The sequence below is a fragment of the Cricetulus griseus genome, chromosome 3, assembly GCF_003668045.3.
Source record: "Cricetulus griseus strain 17A/GY chromosome 3, alternate assembly CriGri-PICRH-1.0, whole genome shotgun sequence".
NCBI lineage: Eukaryota > Metazoa > Chordata > Mammalia > Rodentia > Cricetidae > Cricetulus > Cricetulus griseus.
In genome coordinates this window covers 27,003,997-27,025,247 of record NC_048596.1, presented here as the reverse complement: position 1 = coordinate 27,025,247, position 21,251 = coordinate 27,003,997, and the positions used below count along the sequence as shown (strand labels likewise).

Sequence of the window (21,251 nt, the reverse complement as noted above, 5' to 3'; positions counted from 1 at the left end):
ACACATGGGGTCATGGAACAGCAAAACCAATGATTGTAACACTAGCAGGCATAGAGAAAAAGAAGGTGTTTTGTCCAGACCTGTTGGTTGCAAGGGGCTGTGGGAATATACAGCAGTGCAAACTAGTATTTAACGTGTCAACCCACCTGATGTATAATTCCCTACTGGGAAGCACCGCTTGGAAAATCTGTAGGGCTCCTGAGTGTAAATGACTGGTTGTGTCTGTCTGTAACTTTCTCAAGTGCCTCTGCTATATCTCCCTGTTAAGAACGACTGTGGGGTCCTTTCCACAGCCCTTTGGTGGTGTGTTTACATTTATTGGGCTCACATATAGCTGTGCTTGGTCAGGAAGATGATTTCTGCTTAACCTGTATAATTTTGATAATTACAAATAATGCTAGGATATTTTACATTTCCTAGACTGATGTAGGATTCTCAGTCACAAAGACAGCTTTTTATGCAGACATCTAATTTTAGACTTCAGAACAAATTCAAAGCAGGGTGGTTGCTCCTGGAGATGAATATCTGGTTGGTCCTAGAGACAAATATGAGCAGTCGTTTTCCCAGGTGTTTTGCTAATTCAAGATCAGAGCTTGCAGAACTTTTGTAGACATACATGGACTTTCTGCACATACTCCCTACTAGTCAAGGTCCAGCTAATTATTTGTTATTGTTAAGTCTTGAATTCCAATGTCATTTTCTGTCTGGGAAAGTTACATGAATGGCCAAGTGTTGCTTACTGGCTTGTCAATGTGACAACCCTAGCCTAAGAGAAAGAATGTGACTTATCTTGTGTTATTAGAATGGGTCGGCCCTGAAAATGTAACTTATAATTGTCCAAAGTTTGGCTTTAAGAGGAGGTGTGGTAATGTAAAAGAGTGGAGGAAGGGTGGAGAGACAGAGAGAGAGAGAGAGAGAGAGAGAGAGAGAGAGAGAGAATAGAGAGAGAGAGAGAGAGAGAGAGAGAGAGAGAGAATAGAGAGAGAGAGAGAGAGAGAGAGATGTGGAGGCCCTGGAGAGTTCATTAGAGAGAAGCTGCTGAATAGAGCAAGGAGAAAGGGTGTAGAGCGAATTATGAAGGTATGAAGAGAGATTTTTCAGAAAGGATTTTTTTTCAAGATGAAAGAAAGCTACCATCAGAAAGCACCCGTGTTTTCTTATTTTTCACCTTCAGATAGAAAAAGTCTAATCCTCAGGTAGATAAGAATTTTTCCTAATTCCCTCTACCCATTTGTGGAATTTTTGCATACCCTGGATACTGACTGGAGCCCCCCTCCAGTTAGTTATAGTATATGCATATAATTTCTGCCAGGTGAGTGTGGTGTGTGTGTGTGTGTGTGTGTGTGTGTGTGTGTGTGTGTGTGTGTGTGTAAATGGCAGCAAACTGTTTACTTCTATGTGTCATGGATTGCAAGGATGATGTTACCATTATCCCTAAGGATTAGCATTTATGAGTTCTGGATTCTAATGTTAGGGATAGCCTGGGTCATTCACACAACACCCAAGAAACACACAACTGATGCTGTTCAGATTTACCCATGCTAAGCCACGGGCATGTTTATTAAATACAAGCGTGGGGAAAAACCAGTGTATTCCCAGAAGATTCACGTCACTGTTGACTACTCAGTCTATGAATGAAGTGATGAATAACAGTGGTGGAAGAAGTTAGGGAGAGAGGGTGGGTCATGAAAACTATTGACAAGCCAGCATCTTGGAAGGTAGAAGGTTCTTTCTTTCACAGACCATTTCCCTCTTGTCCCAGGGGAAAATCTTTTGCATGATTTCTCAGAGGAAGATACATAGGTTCAAGACGGAGGCCTCCATGTTTCTGTTTCAAACAGGATTATTTTGAAGGGTTATTATCTTATCTCCTTCACATAGGTACACAGGATTGAGGACTTCAACAGGATCTGAAGAAGACATTAGTGATTAAAGTTTGTGCACATACTGAAGTGAACTGTCTGATTGATGTTTTGTATAGTTTATAAACTGGATTTCCAGCAACCACCCTTCTATGTGAGACTTTTTCCATAACTTGTAACTAGGAGGAACTTAAGATGGGTGACTTTGTGTATTCTTGGCTAAAATTAGTGTAGAGTTAATCTATAGAGCCCTGCTGCAGGATCCCAACAGGTGTCTCTTGGGAGTGGGGGGAAAGTAGGCCCTACACCAACACAGGCATCAGGAACAAGTTAAAATAACAAGCTCAGTTTATTCCAGAAAGGAGTAAGCCTTATATACTCTTCAACTCTGCCCCAGGGGAGGAGATCCACTGAGTTGGTATCTGCTGAAGTGATGTGGTCAGTGTCCATAAGTCCCTGTCATCTCTCGTCTGCTATTGTCAAGGTCCTATGTCAGACCCAGGCTGGCTATCAGTATAGGCTGGCTGCCAGGCTCATTGAGGTTGAGTTATCCCACATTTCTACCTTATTTATTTATTTATTTATTTATTTATTTATTTATTTGTTGGACACAGTGGGTGCTAGGGTGCTTTGTCTTGACCTTGTTGCTCCACCTCAGGAGGGCTCGGCATAACGGACTATGCCTGTCTTAGGTCAGTCTGTCAAACAGATTCTTACCCATCCTGGACTACCAGCCTTAGAAGAGCATCCATCCTGGCAAGCTGTCAGGGTGGTGGGTCAGGCAGTAGCCTTTAGTATCTCAGTAAGCCATGCATGCATCGTCTCTCTAGGAGGATTTTGTCCTGAGTATCCTAGAGCCATTAGTACCTATAGGGTCACCATGGTGACCCTATAGGGTCAACCTTTTGTTAACAAATATGCTGCAGAAGACATTTAAACAAAAGAAGAATTAGCAGTGCCTCCCCCCGCAGCAAAACATATATAAGGATCCAGGAGAGATCACAGAGTCTTTTTAAATTGCTCCACACACTTGTCAAAAAATTGGTCTCCAAGGGCATGGATGGGACCCTAGTCATGTTTAATTGATGAACTTCATCTGGAAGCAATATGGTGTAATTGAAGAATTTGTCTGACCAAGTTCCTTGTATGTATTGTGTCAATCAGAATCTTTCTGAGGAAGTATTGAAAGCCTTGTAGGGGTGAGACAAATTGGTTGGTATCGGGGGTCACACGCTAACAATGACATGTCCTTTATCAAAGTCAATTCCTTAGCCAAATGTCAATTTGTTGTTGTAATACATGTATGGCCTGATAAAGATGTAAATGAATTGCTCATTGCATAAAATCTGGTTGAAGTAGGGCAAATTGGGACCAGAATCATTGGCTGCTTTTTGAATGAAGGAGAGATCAGCCAAAGAAGTGGCTATCCATGGCTGAATGGCTGCATCCGGGCCCATGTTTACAGGAATGGACATGGTTAAACAATGCGGTATCACAGCTGAGATCGGTGGAGAGATTGGCAAAGTGTTTGCTGCAATGGGCAAACATCCTGGTAGGTCCCCTCATGGGTACTGCTGGCAAGGCAATGTTTTAACCCTCATCACTGTGCCACCTACACTGAGGAACGTCTCCTTCCTCGTACTTATGAGGAGTCATTTCAGCTCTGTGGGGTTTCACTTGCTCCTCTTTCTCCTCTCAGGGTATAGTCTGTCCTTTGCTATCCAAACTCATTTCATTCACAGATTTTGCTTGGAGGAAATTTTAATCTTTCTGGGCTAAGTCCCAGGTAAATACTGCACTAACCAGTCACTCTTGCCCATAGTTTGGACCAGAGAAAAACACAGAAACTGGAGACTGTAACAACAAATCTTTACTCCATCCACTCAAGCCCTGCCGTCATGTGGGCAGTTTCTGCCAAGACGCCCAATTTCCACCTGCTGCCACTTTAAGGTTTCAAGTAACACAGAGAGACTTATATTAGGTACAAATGCTTCTTGGCCAGTGACTAGAATTTCTCATCTGTTAGCTCAGTCTTAATTATCATAAATCTATATATTTTATAAGACTTATCTTATGTAGGATGCCTTCCACTGGCATCCTCATCCCAGGATCACATTGTGGCTCAGAGAAGAGAGCAGGAGAAAGAACGAAAGGGAAAGGGCCAACTTCCTTCTTGCCCTTGCTTATATACCGAGTCTGCCTGCTATGTCACTTCCTGCCTGGATCTTTTACTACGTTTCCCAGAATCCTCCTTGACTCCTTGTCCCACCTATCTTGCTTCCTCATTGGCCAAACAGTGCTTTATTGAACAATAAGATAAACATACACAGAAGGACATTCCCCATCAGGAGACTGTAAAAGAATGTGTACCTTTCCACATATATGGAAGTAAAACCATGAAAAAGTAAATGAAATTTAGTAATATTTCCCTATGAGGAAAAACAATGCAGCATTCAAGCCTTTGTGCCATAATCCTGCCCCTCAGGCAAGTAAGAGTGGTTTTCCAGGGTATAACATATAAATGTATATAAATATACATATGTATAAATTATTTTTAAAATGTGTTTATTGTTATCTTATTATATGAGTGCTATCCTATATGTATGTATGTATACCACACATGCACTTGGTGCCTGTAAAGTCCTAAAGAGGACATCAGCTCCCCTGAGATTAGAATTACACCCTTCCCACAAGGAATAATCTATCATTGTAAAGAATGTTCTGGAAAAGCCTGCTTATATTATTGTCGTGGGCAAAGAATTTAACAATTACTTAGTTTGCCTGAGAGGGATTTGGGTAACCATGGCATGCAAAGAAAGCTCCATTTTAAAGTGATATCACTTGGCTGACATTCCAAAAACTAATGAGAGGACCAATCTTGAAGTCCTCACAAGAACCCCTGCGGAAATTTAAATCAATTGGATCAAATCTGTAGGAGCCGTGAGACCTTCTTAATCCTCACCCAAGCCTTTTTCCATCCCCAACATTAAGAGAACAGGTCTTTTATTGAGAATTTCCCATTGCTTGGGGAGTGTGAAGGCAATCTGTGTAGTAACTTTTCTGGGGGAGATGTAAACATCTATTCATACCAAATAAGGCACTATCAGCAGACCAAAGACATGATTCCACTCACGTCTTCTTAGAGAGTTGTTGAAGTCACTGGGGCTACTTACTGGAGTGTAAGTGACACAGAGGCACACCCTCAGCATGGGTGACAACTCACAAAAGTTGCTTCTGTGGGCCTACCTTCATCGTTTTCCATCAGCACCACTCAGGAACAGACACAGGCCTCTCTAGTCTCTAAGCATTCAGTTTCCTGAACCTTGTTGTGTTGGCTTCTGAGTCTTCTGAATGTCTCTCCTTACTCTATGGGAAATTACAAAAACATAGCTGTCCTTTTAAAGACCATCATCCTTACAGTGCACTGATATTTGCCTAGTCTATACTCACCTTTTGCCTGGGCCTTCTTCCTTTCCTTCCAGATGCCAGGACAAAGGAAGCCAGCAGCACTTGAATTCTGGCTTTAAGCATTGCTCTTTGTTGTGAAAAACCTTATGTGTGGCAACTCTTAGTTAAAAGAAGTTCATTCATCAGTTCCTCATCATCTCTTCCATTTATCTGGGGTACTTCTCCTTCACAGTCATCTTTATCACATTTCAATCATCTAGTCTTCCTGACTCTACAACTGTGTGATACTGGTAAGCTTGGTAAGTTTTCTCTCTACATTCCCGAGTCTCAATAGGCATTTTTCAAGACCTCTCCTGTTCATTAAGATTTTGTTTGGGGAGCCTCAGTCTCAATCCTACCTGAATGAAATGAGGGTAACCATTTAGTAGAGCCTTCCCATCTGCTTTATTTGGGCCTCATTTTGTGTCACCATCTCTCTCCTCTCCAGATTTCTCTGAGGAAACAGAGAAGGGGTCTTGCTTGGCCTCTGAACCATCAGAAGATTCAACACAGCCTTCTCATATCATCATAAAAGAATATGTTGCAGATGCCACAGCACAGGGTGGGTACCTGCCGGTCTGTCAAAACAAGACTCAAAGACACAATGGTGCGACTGGGACAATATATGAGGTCACGGGCGGTGGGTCCAAGATCTAACACTAATGCGCAAACTGACTTAGTGGAGCCCATTCCATATGGAGAGATACCTTGCTTAGCCTAGACACAGGGGTGTGGGCTTGGGGAGGTAATGTGGGAATTACCAGTACAGAGTCAGGTAAAAATATAAGGGTATTTATTAGGGGGATGCCTTACTTACAGAGCGACCTAGCCAGCTGGCAGGGCACAGAGTAAGTACAGCAAGCCGATGATGAAAAGAAAGAAGGGGCTTCCACGTGTGCATCCCTCACTCTTAAACCTTCCCTATGTCACCTGTAGCCAGCCCCTAGCAGGTGTGGTTACTGTGTCCCCTACAGAGAGGTGCCTTGGTCCTGCCTCAAGGAAATAATGGGACAGACTTAGAAGACTTTCTAGGAGAGGTCTTACCCTCTCCTCTCCATGGAGCAGATGGGAGGAGGGGCGCGGGGTCGGGGGGAGTAGGAAGAGAGAAGGAAAGGGGAACTGGGATTGGAATGTAAAAAAATAAATTAATATTTTTTTTTTTAAAAACAGCAGTCTTGTTTGGACCTTGTGGGCTACTATTTCACAAAGTAAGCTCAGTCAGTGCCTGGTTGATCACTGGATTTGGCTGGCATTTCACACGTTTAATGTCTTCAGTTATTGACAAGGAGAGAGACTCTTCATAGTGTGCCTCGTCCTGTTGAAAATAGCTTTGCTGAAAAACATTTCTGGCTCTTGAGAAGATACCTGAAGTAGTTGTCTTGCCATGTGGTCATATGGGAGTTGTTGAGGATGCCAAACTCCCAGCTTTTCCCTCTACTGAAGAGGCCATGTACAGGGCTTTTCTGGTCCTACTTCAGGCATCTTGCAGGTCTTCCTGGCCATTGGCCAAAAAAGCTCTATTCATCAACCAATAAGAAAAAAAAAAAAAGAATGAGTCTTGTGGCTGCAGGGAACCCTAGCTTGGAAGAACCGAAGTACATTTCCTATGTCTAAGTCATGAAAATTTCATTTTTCTCTACATTTACACTTTAGCCATTGATTACCATATGCTCAGAACAACTTGAATGAAGCTTCCAAAAACACAATGCCAAACTGTACCACAGTTTTTTAGGTTTCTTGAACCAAGTTTTGCATAGGCCTTCATATTCTTGGGAAGTCACATAGAGGGACAAAAGATATCCAGTCAACAAAGGACAGATTAGACTAGGGGCTAACTCTCCAGGGCTAGTCCAGGTGTCACCCAAGGGGAATTAGGACTAATTGCTATCACTCTGGCGCTGGGCTAGCAGGGCACTGCTACAAGAATACACTTAAGGAAATACCTTAATCTTTTTCTCTTACAATAAAAATATGGTTAAATATGCTGTACTAATTAAGTCAACCTTTCTCAAACCTCAAGGCATATTGTGGCCAAGCTACAGTGCCATAAAATACTATCTACCATCTTTTGGTCATAGGTCTATAATTATAATCAGACTGTTTTCCTAGACTTAGTGCCAGAGGACCCCCATTAAGAAAAGATAACACATTCCCCAATTTGACAAGTTGAAAAAGTCACAACCATATCAAATGCATTAGTTGCCTTTGTGCCCTGATATCAAAAGACCTGTAAGAAGCAACTTGAGGAAGGAAGCATTTATTGGCTCAGAGGTTAGAGTTCATCCTGATGAGTGGGGCTGGTATGATGTCACTTCAAGTAGTGGCAAACAGAAGTAGGGAGATCAGAGTCCATGCCCAGTGATGCCCATACTAATCAGGCCACACAACTTTCCAAAACAGTACTGCTGACTGGGAACAGGGTGTTCAAATACATGACCCAGTCAGAAGCATTTCAGTTTCAAACCATAACACAGGCTAAATGTTCTCAAGGAAGGGAAGATATAATGACAATAATACACACACACACACACACACACACACACACACACACACACACACCAGAATCAGAAGTCAGAAGTGTGGACCATAAACTTCAAGGTACAAGTCCTATAATTACTCTTTCTTCTAGAACATTCTCTGAAATACCAGAGCAACTGTCTTCTTTTGAAGTAGGTCCCTACACAGAAGTGGGGAAAGTTTTTCTAGACAGTACCTTTGGAGGGAACACAGTTTCCAATGTACCACCTGCCCTTCTCCAGTGTTGTTTCTTACTCCACCACTGGAGAGGGTGTGATCTCCTCCAGTAATTTAGGACTAGAGAGTATCCAGGAAGGGAAGATTTCTGAATTTCCTGCTAATTTTTACTGTGCAATGAAGCTGTAAAAAAGAAAACAGATCTTGGGTGGCAGGGACAGGTAATACTTAGGGGAAAGACCAGGCAAGAGCAAAATAAAAATTACACTGATAATTGGGTCTCAGGGGAAATGGCTTATGTAAGATTTCACTAGGGCAGTAAAACTTTCTGTTCCCTATGGAAACGATGTGGATGTTGAACTCACCTAGCCACTCCTTGGATACCTTAGCTCTGAGTATACAAAGTAACTTTCATGGGGAGGATTGCCTCAATTCGAATAAACATATATGAGCAATAAAAGCACATATCTTCACTCTTTGGAAAGGACACACAGAGGAGCTGGCTCAGTTACATAGCTACCATGAAAAACATGGTGACCTTTCTTTAGTCACTGGTTAATCTAAGCAAACAAAAGCTAGCTAGAGTTTATAACCTAGGGCAAAATTCATCAGGAGTATAACAAAGTTACTCAGCTCATTGGTCAAGTTGTAAGAAAAATAGTATTTATTTGGCCAAATTCATTCTTTCATGCCTTTCATGTATGTTCTTATAAAGTGGTATTTCAAGTACTACAAGCCTTTTCAAATTCTCCCTTGGTTACACTGGGTTTGGCTTCCAAACACCGCAGTAATGGCTTCTTTCTCTTTTTTTTGAAGTGGGTGATGGGGAGGAGAAAAAGGCATGGTTCCTCTGGCTTTCACAGAATGTCCTGGAAATTTTATTACTTTGTTTAATTAAATGTTTCTTTTATTTTTTGAGACTATATTATTACTATAACTACATCATCCCCTCCCTTCGTTTTCCTCTCTTCAAAACCTCCTAAGTATTTCACCTTCAGCCCTTTCAAATTGATGACCTCTTTTTTATTGTTGTTATATACATTTATGTATATGTTTATGTATGCATATATACACATATACACTCATTCCTAAATACAAAAGTACAACCTACTCATGCTGTATAACGTTAACTTGTATGTATGTTTTCAGGGCTGACCATTCGCTATTCACAATAGTTAGAAAATGGAAACAACCCAATGTCCTTCAGCTAATAAATGGATAATGAAATGTGGTACATGGGTACTATGGAATGTTAGTCAGATATAAAGGAAAATGAAACAATAAACATTTACAGGTTAGTCCGTGGAATTATGTACTTACCCACGTTTCGAGGACATCTGTTCTGTCCAGCCAACCTATCTGATCTGTCCCTGAGAGTGTGTGGATTGAGGAAAGAAACAAGCTAGAGACATAGATAGAGTCGGGGAGGAGGGCATCTGGCTTATTATTCAAGTTTATTATTCAAAACTCTTATGTACCCCAATCAAAGCGGGGGAAGGGAAAGGAGGCAAAAGACTTCCTTACCAAGATACAAAGAACAAGCAAGTGTAATTACCTTCTCAATACCGAAAATGTCAAGTAATCACACCCCAAACCAAATATCCTGTTGTCTAACTAAGACACCCTTTAGTGACTCCTTAGGTCAAGGCAAGACACACAATAGCCACAGCTTAGGCCAAACATTCTATTGTTTAACTTGAGAGAGAAATAGTGGGTTTGAACTCTCCAACCTTAAGTCAAGATGAAGCAGAGCCATGTCTATGGACCTGACAGAATTAGAAAAGATTATAGAGTGAAGTAACTGAAACCCAGAAAGAAAAAAGAAAAATATTGCATGTTCTCTCGTCAGAGGCTCCTAGCTCCAGTTCATCAGATGTGAGTACATTGCCTGCAGTAACTACAGAAACCAGGAAAGTAAAAAGGGACCATTACCCAAGGGGAGGGGTAGGAGGAGCAATAGGGAGAATAACGGGGTATAGATTATCTGATGGGGGTGAGAAAGAGGACTTCTTTAGAGAGGAAGAGGGAGATAAATACAAGTGGAGGATAAAATAATAGTAAGTACATCTGAAAAGAAATCATAATAAAGAAATATACTATTAGCTATCTACCTCAAACCTAGAATACACAGAGCATGTGGATAAATACACATATATAGTTTAGATAAAATTTTCCCCTCTGGCGCTGAGAGGAAGAAGGTGGAGAGTTCGTGAGTGACTTTCAACTCCCGCCTTTAGAGCCACTTGCTGGCCTTCTCCACTTCCTCCCCCAGGCCTACAGGAACTCCGATGGAGGCTGACACCTCTGAGTGCGGAACCATGACTGAATACTCCTATGTAAAGTCCACCAAACTCGTGCTCAAGGGTTCGAAGGCCAAGAGTAGGAAGAGGAAAAGCAAAGATAAGAGAAAACGGGAAGAAGATGAAGAAACCCAATTTGATATTGTGGGAATCTGGTGGACTGTTTCCAACTTTGGGGAGCTTTCAGGAACCATTGCCATTGAAATGGATAAAGGAGCCTATATCCATGCACTGGACAATGACCTTTTTACACTGGGAGCTCCACAAAGAGAAGCTGACGAGGGCCCCAGCCCCCCAGAGCAGTTTACTGCTGTGAAACTGTCTGATTCCAGAATTGCCCTGAAATCAGGCTATGGAAAATACCTTGGTATAAATTCAGATGGACTTGTTGTTGGGCCTTCAGATGCAATTGGGCCAAGAGAACAATGGGAACCGGTGTTTCAAGATGGGAAAATGCCTTTATTGGCTTCAAATAGTTGCTTTATTAGATGCAATTGGAGCAGGCGATATAGAAGCAAAGAATAAAACAGCAGGAGAAGAAATGATAAAGATTAGATCCTGTGCTGAAAGAGAAAGCAAGAAGAAAGATGACATCCCAGAAGAAGACAAAGGAAATGTGAAGCAGTGTGAAATCAACTATTTAAAGAAATTTCAGAGCTTCCAAGACCACAAACTCAAAATAAGCAAAGAAGATAGTAAAATTCTTAAAAAGGCTCAGAAAGATGGGTTTTTGCATGAGACATTTCTGGACAGGAAAGCCGAATTGAAAGCTGACCGATACTGCAAGTGATGGAGACAGTTTTGTGGTTTTTTTCGTTTGTTTTTTTGTTTTGCTTTGTTTTTTTTCTGGGATTGTTTGTTTATTTTTGTCCTGGATAAAAATATTCATTATAAAAAATGTTTTCCCCTCTGGACTGACAATGTTCCCCCTAAGAGCCAAAGAATGTCTAACTGCCCCCCAACACCAGGCATGAGAGGTTATCTTTAAATCTTTGGCCCATCTTGTCCAAGAGACCCCCCAAAAGAGTAGAGAGTATTACTATTGCCTTTGGATGTGCCCCAGAGGTGGAAGGTAAATCCCTATTGCTGAAGACATCATGCATTACTGACACAGGGTCTAGAGGCCCCAGAACTTGAACTGACCTGAGAGCCTCCTCTCTGAGTCCTAACTTTCATGGCACAGACTGTACAAATAAAGCAAGCAACAAATATGCACACTAGAGGGCAAGATAGAAAGAATTTGTATAGAATGGTTAAGATTAGTCAAGTTTCATCTTTAATTTTGCCTTCAACAAAAGCCCACATCTTCTACTGTTCTATTTCTAATACATACATATATTGAAGTGGGGACTTGCAGAAAATTGTAAATATTTTCCAAAAATCATTTATTCAACTACCAGAGAAACAACTCCCATAAGATGGATATTTCTCCTATGGGCAATATTTAGAATTCAAGTTTTTCTTTATAAGAAATCTGAAGTCAATTCAACCAGGAATTATTTACAAACAATAAAAAACCACAAATACTTTATTTAGCCAGGGTAAAATTATTGATTGTTCAGAGAAATTGTCTTTAAAGAAACAGGAGAAATGCATTAGACCCGGAGGGCTTTAGCCTCCTTGGGTTTGTCTGCAGCCTCCAAATGTTATGACAAGGCTGAAGGCTGACGGCTGACTGCTGACTCGTGGGAGGTATGAAGCACGGCCCCTCTCTGCTGAGATCTCAGCCACTTTCACATTTCACTTGCTTTCATGTTTACACATACCCATCACATGTTTGGATTGCAGCTTTCAGAAACATATTACATAATTCACTATAATTCTTTAACTTTTCAATAGTTACTCAAGTCTGGTAAAATACTAATTGTATTAAAAAAACAGTGACTAAAGACCCAGGGTCTGCTTTCTCTGTGCAATGTCTTACATTTAATTCATGGTCAAATTGTTCTCATGAGTTTCTCATTTTATGCTGATTTATTTGAAGTATTACTTATGCTACTTGCTGATATAGATCTGATTAAGCCAGGCACCATGAAATAGATGGAAAATGATCTGAAAGCAAATAGATCTGATTAAGCCAGGCACCGTGAAATAGATACACAATGATCTGGAAGCAACAGCCATGGACGCAAAATAAATATCTGGAGCTCTCATTGTGTCAGCCAGAGGTCTGATGATCCCCAATGTGTACTTACTTAGTGTCTTCCCATCAACCTAGCAGCACCACTCTGTCTTGACCTGCCCAACCCTGGAAGAGATTTCTGTCCTTCCTTCCCAGACATTAAGTATGGTACAGTGTGATGCAGTTTGGATGTTTATAGAGAAAAACAAGTAAGTCCTGGAGCACAATGCTTTTTTTTTTTTTGCATTGATGATCTGACTGTCCTCGCATTTAGGTTCATCTGCAGATACACCCAAGATGTTTCATCAAAATGGCCAATGAATTTCAAGAACATGTTGCTGCCATATAAGTGATTAACAGAACTCACTCGGTGCCCTTAACTAGATAGACACTAACTCAGGCCACTCTACAGTTCCTTCTAGTTGCTACACACTGCCACAGGCTCCAGCCCCTTGTGCCTTTTTGGCCACCTTATGATTCCGCTAGAGCTAGAACTGCATTGGAAATTAGAATGTCCACCCTACAGTCTGCTTATCTAGTGGCTTAGTCCATCTGTAACTACATAAAACATGTGAGCATAGGTAACACAAAGAAAGTTTCTTTAGTCCTTGGTTTAGGAAGTTAAATCCCAGAAAAGCCAGCTTATGGTAGAATGTGTGCTTGAGGAACTAGATCACAGCAAGACAAGAGATCAGAGAACAGGGAGGGGCCAGCTTCATCCTCTCACTATTCCTCATCCTTTAAAGGTCCTACTATCTCTTAGCATCACCACTACAGGGACCAAGCTATTGATAACATGAATCTCTGGGGTTTCATACTCAAACTGTATCCAAACCACAGCACCCCAGCTGCGGACACAGCTGTATGTGTATCATGTCCTCAACCAGACCGAATATGGTATTAGCGTTCCACTATGAAGTCCCTGCTGAAGGGACTAAGTAATCCCTAATATTCCTCAACTCCACTCTTTTACACGTTCTCTTCCTGAATCTTAAAATAAGCCAATGATCTGATTTCATTTCCCTTCCCCCACCTGTGTCCTGCCTCATATTCTTACCTGTGTTGTGCATATTCATATTTTCACGAGGAGGGTATTTACGAAAGCTGTGATTCTCCAGACCTACAGAGGGATTCAGCAAGTGGGTGAGTGGGTGGGCGCCCCCCACCCCGCTGTCCCAAATGTGAGGTACTACTGCCATCTAGAGGCCAAACACAAAGACGCAGCCTGAGTACTCAAAAGTATACAGACAGGGCAGCTTCACAATAAGAATCAAAGTGTCAAGGTTTAGAAACTCTGGACCTACCTCTGTTTCTTGGCAGAATTGCTCACAGTGTGGGATCATTCTGAACCGCTGCTTCGGGAAGACCTACATACATTATTGCTTTTGTTTTATCCGGATTGAGGCCTTAACACAGCTGCCAGAGGAGAACGAACATGCATGTGCACATTGACCGGCCCTTGACCCTCTGAGTTCGTGCTAAGGAATGTGCGCATGCGCCTGTAGTCCTCTGACTGGTTGGAGTTGGAGCCAGAGAGCTTGAGGCCTAGTCAGACAGGGGTATACACATGTACATTATATATGTACACACATATGCGACATGTAAGTGAAAGTAGAAGGGAAATTGTCAGGAAGAGGTCCTGAGGGGGGGGGGGAGAGGACAAGAAAGGATAATGGGAAGAAAGACAAAATATTACGTGTTTTCTCTAACTTGTGGAATCTAGGTTTAATTATACATATGTGAGTATGTCTGCATGTGTCCTATTCCCTTTGCTGTAATAAACAACATTACCAAACACTGCTTGGGGAGAAAAGGGTTCGTTTCATTTTACACTTCCCATCCCCGAGGGGGGGCAAGAACTCAAGGCAGGAAGCAGGAGGCAGAAACGGAAGCAGAGGCCTTGGAGAAATGCTGCTTCTTGGCTTTCTCAATCTGCAAGTCCTGCTTTCCTGCCTTCTTCTACCGCTCTGAACCATCTGCCCAGGGTTGGCGCATCCACAGTGGGCTGAGCTCCCCTGCTTCAGTCAGTCGTCGATCTCATAAATGCCCCATGGGCCAATCTGTCTTCTCAACTGAAGGTCCTTCTCAAATGATTCAGTCCACTCATGAAATCTCTTCTTTTTTCCCTTCCCAGGGAGATCTTGGCATCCCCTCTTGAACCCTCCTTGTTAGCTAGTCTCTTTGGGTCTGTGGATTGTAGCATTGTTAGCCTTTATTTTAAAGCTAATGTCCTCTTACGAGTGAGTACATACCATATTTGTTGTCTGTGTTTGGGTTACATCACTCAGGACGATTTTTCTAGTTCCCTTTATTTGCCTGCAAATTTCATGATGTCATTGTGTTTAACAGCTGAGTAATATTCCATTGTGTAAATATAGCACATTTTTCTTATCCATTCCTCCATTGAGGGACATCTAGGTTGTTTCCAGGTTCTGGCTATTAAAAATAAACCTGCTATGAATATAGTGGTATGTTTGAGCATCCTTTGAGTGGTCTAGCTGGGTCTTATGGTAGATTGATTCCCAGTTTTCTGAGAAACCGCCATACTGATTTCAAAAGTGGCCATACAAGTTTACACTCACACACAATGGAGGAGTGTTCCCTTTGCTTCGTATCCTCTCCAGCATGAGCTGTCACTTGTGAGTTTTGTTTGTGTTTTCGAGACAGGGTTTCTCTGTGTAGCTTTGGAGCCTGTCCTGGAATTCACTTTGTAGACCAGTCAGGCCTTGAACTCATATAGATCCACTTGCCTCTGCCTCCCAAGTGCTAGGATTAAAGGTATGGGCCACCACCACCTGGCTTGTCACTTGTGTTTTGTTTTTTTTTGTTGTTTTGTTTTGTTTTGTTTTTTTGCATTCTGACAGGTGTAAGATGGAATCTTAGAGTCATTTTAATTGCAAGTCCCTGAAAACTATGGATGTTAAACATTTAAGTGTTTCTCGGCCATTTGAGATTCTTCTGTTGAGAATCCTCTGCTTAGATTAATACCCTCCCCATTTAAATTGGATTATCTGGGGTTTTTATGATTAATTTCTTGAGGTTTTTAAAAATATATATATTTTAGAAACCAGTCCTCTGTTAGATGTGGGGTTGGTGAAGATCTTTTCCCATTCTGTATGGTGTTGTTTTTCCTATCGATGGTGTCCTTTGCCTTAAAGGAGCCTTTCGGTTTCATTAGGTCCCATTTATTAATTGTTGATCTTACTGCCTGCTGATTGGTGTTCTGTTCAAGAAGTTGTCTCCTGTGCCAATGCCTTCAAGGATATTTTCCACTTTCTCTTCTATCAGGCTCAGTGTATCTGATTTTATGTTGAGGTCTTTGATCCACTTAAACTTGAGTTTTATGCAGGGCAATAGATATGGATCGATTTTCATTTTTCTACATGCTGACATCCAGTTATGCCAGCACCATTTGTTGAAGATGCTTTCTTTTTTCCATTGTATAATTTTGACTTCTTTGTTGAAAACCAGGTGTCCATAGGTATGTGGATTTATGTCTGGGTCTTTGATTCTATTTCACTGATCCACCTGTTTGTTTTCATGCCAATACCATGCAGTTTCTATCACTCTGTGGTAGAGCTTGAAACCAGGGATGGTGATACCTCTGGAAGTTCTTTTATTGTACAGGATTGCTTTAGCTATCCTGGATTTTTTGTTTTTTCCATATGAAATTGAGTATTGTTTTTTCAAGATCTGTAAAGAATTGTGTTGGGATAACAGTGAGGATTACATTGAATCTGTGGATTGCATTTGGTAGGATGGCCAGTTTTACTATGATAATCACACTAATCCATGAGCATAGATCTTTCCATCTTCTGATATCTTCTCAAATTTCTTTCTTCAAAGACTTGAAGTTCTTTGTCGTATATAATAGTCTTGGCTGACATCTGTGGTCTCTTAGAATCTGCATGACATCAGTCCAGGCCCTTCTGGGTTTTAGGTTCTCCATTGAGAAGTCAGGTATGATTTTAATAGGTCTGCCTTTATATGTCAGTTGACCTTTTTCCCTTGCTGATTTTAATATACTTTCTTTGTTCTGTAGGTTTAGTATTTTGATTATTATGTGGTATGGGTATTTTCTTTTCTGTTCCAATCTATTTGGTGTTCTGTAAGCTTCTTGTACCTTTGTAGGTATGTACTTCTTTGGTTGGGAAAATTTTCTTCTATGATTGTGTTAAACATTTTCTCTATTTTTTGTTTTGTTTTGTTTTGTTTTGAGCTGGGATTCTTATCCTTCTTCTATTCCTATTATTCTTTTTTTTTCAGTTAAAACATCTTTATTTTTGCAATCATTCCATACAAAAGCAATAGAAATGCAAATATTGACAAGTTTACAATTGAATACATGAACAGAATATCTGTACACATTATCATTTACAGCAATATTACATGGTAAATTAACTGATCATTAAAAAAGAAAACTTTCTAAATCCCTCTCTCTTCTGCCTCAATTCTCAGAGCACACACTAAGATACTACCTCACACTAGTGCTATTCCAAGCTCCAAATTAACACTACATAACTTACATAAAGCCCATTATAGAACAGCCTAACATTTTTGTTCAGAGCTCTGTATGAGAGAAAACTACATTCACATTGATAAAGACCAGAAAATAAGTTTTTACAAAGTCACTGGAGCTGCCTGACTGAGAAGATTTCATCAGTGACCTGTAAAGACAGCTGATTCTAGATTGGTCCCATAAACACATGGTTAAAATCCACTGCCAACCCATCTGAAAAGTGGCAACTGAAATCTCAAGTTCTCATGGAAAAACCACAAGTATCTTGTTGTCCAACTTGGGGGGGGGGGATATGGTTCAGTCTTCAGATTTAGCTTCATTTACAATTCAAAACATGTGTAACACTCACCATACATAAAATAAGGCAAGAAAAACAATTTATCATGAGAAAATAAACTTTTAAAGGAAAAAACAAATACAAATGCACAGCAGCTCATGCTTAGCCAGCCTTCCAAGATGGCCAGGCAGAGCCAAATATTCCCCAGAGTTGCCACAAGGTGGCATTTAACTCATGGCAGAGAAGCCTTTCAAGGGTTCAGTTAAACAAGCATCCAAATCAAACTCGTCCTCCACTTGGCAGTCTACATGTCTAACTTTGGTGGGTGTGCCAGCATACATATCAAAGTTGTCCTGTGAACTCGTCTGGGATTCAGAGCTGCTTTCTGTGAATTCTGTCTCCATTTCCCCAAGGTCTACAGGTTGTATTTCTTGTAAATCACAACCTTCTTCAGCAGGAGGATTCCAAAAATGCAGAGCCACCTTCCAGAGTTTGATCTGTTGATCCCATGACCGACGACTATACTTCTTAAATTTGTTGGGAGTCCTGGGATGGATTCCAGGTTGTCGCAGGTGTCTGGGGACCTCTTTAATATATCGATCATAGGCAATAGTGTTCTTCCCATAGTTGATCTGCTTCTGTCTTCTCATCAAGACACTTTCATCTGTCTCCACATCAGCTGGCACTGAGGACATAGACTCCTTTGAATCAGAACTTCCTGATGATGATTTTCTCTCTCTTCCAAAGTCATTTATGAGAAGCTTTCTCTTGTATCTTGCAATCTCTTTGTTAACTCTGGTCCTCATTTCATCTTCTTCAACTGCACTTGCCCAGTCAGAACATCTAGAACAGGGCTTAGGGCCTTCAGGAGTCGTAAAGCTTTCAGGTCGACGGTCTGCAATCTGGCGCTCGCTTTCCTCGGAGTCCTCGGGCTTCCGGTCCTTTCCGTCCGCTCTGCGCTTCCGTCCGAGGCTCCATCTCGCACCGGCGTCGTGGCGGCTCCCATACCGGGGTGGGCTTCTACGTCTGCAGGCCATGGCGGCAGAGGGTTGGAGAACGGTGCAGTAACCTCACCTGGAGAGAGGGCTGACGAGGTCTCTATTCCTATTATTCTTAAGTTTGGTCTTCTCACAGTGTCCCAGATTTCCTGGATGTTTTATATCAGGCATTTTTTTTAGATTTGACATTTTCTTAGATTAATGAATCCTCTGTCATGTCTTCAATGCCTGAGATCCTCTCTTTCAACACTTGTATTCTGTTAGTGATGCTTGCATCTATATTCCTGTCTGCATACTCAAAGTTTCCATTTCCAGAGTTCCCTCATTTGTGTTCTCTTTATTGCTTCTATTTCCATTTTCAGGCTTTGAACTGTTGCCTTTGCTTGTTTGATTTTTGTTGGCTTTCTTGGCATTCTGTAAGGAATTTATTGATTTGCTCCAATATTTTGTTTGACTTTTCTTCAATTTCTTTAAAGTATTTTTTTACATTTCCTCTTTAAGGACCTCTATAATTTTTCATAAAGTTATTTTTAAGGTTGTCTTCTTGTGTGTCAGCTACATTGGATTGTTTTATCCTGCTGTTGTAGGATAGTTGGGCTCTGATTGTGCACTACACTAGCATTTAGGTATAGGAAGACTTTTTCTGTTCCACCTGCCAGCTCCCAAATAACCACATGAAGACTACTTTTTGGGGCAGGGGAGTTTCAAAACAGGGGTTCTCTGTGGCTTTGGAGGCTGTCCTGGAACTAGCACTTGTAGACCAAGCCAGTCTCCAATTCACAGAGATCCGACTACCTCTGTCTCCTGAGTGCTGGGATTAAAGGCATGTGCAACCAACGCCCGGCACACGGAGACTTCTTAATAATTATGTATGATAAGTTAGGCTTGTATCTAACTAGCTCTTATAACTTAATTTAACCCATTTATTTTATTAATCTTTGTTCTACCATGTGGCTTTAAGCTTTAACACCTATCCCATTTTGTGTGTTCAACTCATCCAGCATCTGTCTGGCTTCTCTTGACCCCATCCTTTTTCCTCACAGCATCCTCTCTGCCCTGGAAATCATGCCTAGCTATTGGCTGTTCAGCTTTTTATTAAACCAATCTGAGCGACATGTATTCACAGTGTTTAAAAAGATTATTCCCCAACATTTCCCCTCTTGTCTAAATAAAAAGGAAATGTTTTAACTCTAACATAATAAAACTATAAACAGTAAGAACAAGTATCTGGTAAGAATTACATTGACAATTTCTAATTCATTTGTATTTGGCATAATTAGAGAAAATACTCCTTTATCTATTATCTTTGATGAGTTCAAACCTTTGTACATAATTTACTTTTTATCATAACAAAGGAAAACTAAAATTATCTAGTTATCAACTCCATCAAAGACCCCAGAAGGATATAATATTACTTGAGTAAACAGGAAGTACAGAGCAAGCAACTTCCAAGACTAAGAGAAATGACAGAAACAGCTGACTGCCTGGTCAGTCACCCAAGTTTCCTCTGTAACATTGGGGTATCCATCTTCAGTCTATAGGCCTTGAATATCTGACAGACTTTTCTGTGAAGCAGGAACTTTTGAAAGACTGTCCTCCACTATTTTGGTGAGTTCAGCAGGTTTTTGTTTGTTTGTTTGTTTTTTTGGTTTTTTGGTTTTTTTTTTTTTTGTGTGTGTGTGTGTATGTGTGTGTTGTGTGTGTGTTCTGCTGTTCCAACATACTGTCAGCAGTCAAGGCAAGGGTAGTTTCTTGCCAAAATGGCTAGCTTTTGCCTGAAAGAAAGCAAAATCCACATGGAATTTCCTCAATGTTTCAATGTCCTGTCATCTTCTCTGAAGTAAATTTGTTGCTGCCAGGAGCAGATGTGTCTCGCTGTTGTGAAAAACCCCATGTTAACAAAACATTTTAAATGCCATATTCTGTATGTCTGTGAAGTGTTTGAAGACCATCTGTCTATCTAAACTATATCTTTGTTTGATTTAGAAGACATACCCAACATGACTACAAGTTTGATAAGTGATTAACTACTAACCTGTATTTCTTTATTATCCTAAATAGTTTGTAATAATTACTTTCAAGGACTAGAAATTCAAATTACATAGTTATAAGAGCTGCATAAGTACAATACCTTAAACAAGAGCAGAAATGTCCCTTTATTTTTCTCTTAAATTTCTGTCTAGTAGTCCTGTCCAGTGGTGAGAGTGGGGTGTTGAAGTCTACCACTATTAGTGAGGAGGGTTTGGTAAGCTTTAGTAATGTTTCTGTTACAAATGTGGATTCCATTGTATTTGGGGCATAGATGGTCAGAACTGAGACTTCATCTTGATGGATTTTTCCTGTGATGAATATGAAATATCCTTTTTCATCTCTTTTGAGTAATTTTAGTTTGAAGTCTATTTTGTTAGATATTAGGATAGCTGCACCAGCTTGCTTCTTAGGTCCATGTGATTGGAAAATCTTTTCCTAACCCTTTACTCTGAGGTAATGTCTGTCTTTGAAGTTGAGGTATGTTTCTTGTATGTAGCAGAAGAATGGATTCTGTTGTTATATCCATTCTCTTAGCCTGTGTCTTTTTATAGGCGAATTGAGATTGTTAATATTAAAAGATATTAATGACCAGTGATCGTTAATTCCTGTTATTTTTGATTTTGCTGCTGCTGTTGTTGTTGTTGTTGTGTTTGTATGTGTGTGTGTGTTTCCCTTTTTGGGTTTTGCTAGTGTGGGATTATCTATTGCCTATGTTTTTGTGGGTATAGCTAACTTCCTTGGGTTAGAGTTTTCTTTCTAGTACTTTCGGTACAGCTGGATTTATGGATATATGTGGATATTATAAATAATATCCATTATTTAAATAGATTTTGTTATGGAATGTCTTGTTTTCTCTGTCTATGATGATTGAAAATTTTGCTGGGTATAGTAGTCTGGGCTGGCATCCATGGTCTCTTAGTGTCTAAAGAGCATCTGTCCAGGGCCTTCTGGCTTTCAGAGTTTCCACTGTGAAGTTAACAGCCAACATCAAACTAAATGGA

At 40.7% G+C, this 21,251-nt stretch overlaps 1 protein-coding gene, 1 long non-coding RNA gene and 1 pseudogene across 3 annotated transcripts; 1 reads left to right on the top strand and 2 right to left on the bottom strand.

The window, feature by feature from the left end:
• Positions 1-1,520: 1,520 nt before the first annotated feature.
• LOC103161854 lies at positions 1,521-13,895 on the bottom strand. 2 transcript variants are annotated; one of them, XR_003483504.2, is made up of 6 exons: positions 13,730-13,895; positions 13,483-13,545; positions 6,675-6,826; positions 5,313-5,763; positions 5,109-5,228; positions 1,521-1,910 (listed from the first exon to the last, which is right to left on the bottom strand). It is a non-coding gene; the product is annotated as an uncharacterized LOC103161854 (long non-coding RNA). The 2 variants fall into 2 exon arrangements; XR_003483503.2 differs by lacking the exon at positions 13,483-13,545.
• LOC118238530 lies at positions 10,304-11,093 on the top strand (annotated as a pseudogene).
• Positions 13,896-17,212: 3,317 nt separating the features above from the next.
• Positions 17,213-18,258, bottom strand: LOC113834738 (histone RNA hairpin-binding protein-like). The gene has a single exon (XM_035441879.1). The coding sequence runs from the start codon at positions 18,256-18,258 to the stop codon at positions 17,449-17,451; it is 810 nt and encodes a 269-aa protein (XP_035297770.1). The 3' UTR covers positions 17,213-17,448.
• Between the last annotated feature and the right edge of the window lie 2,993 nt (positions 18,259-21,251).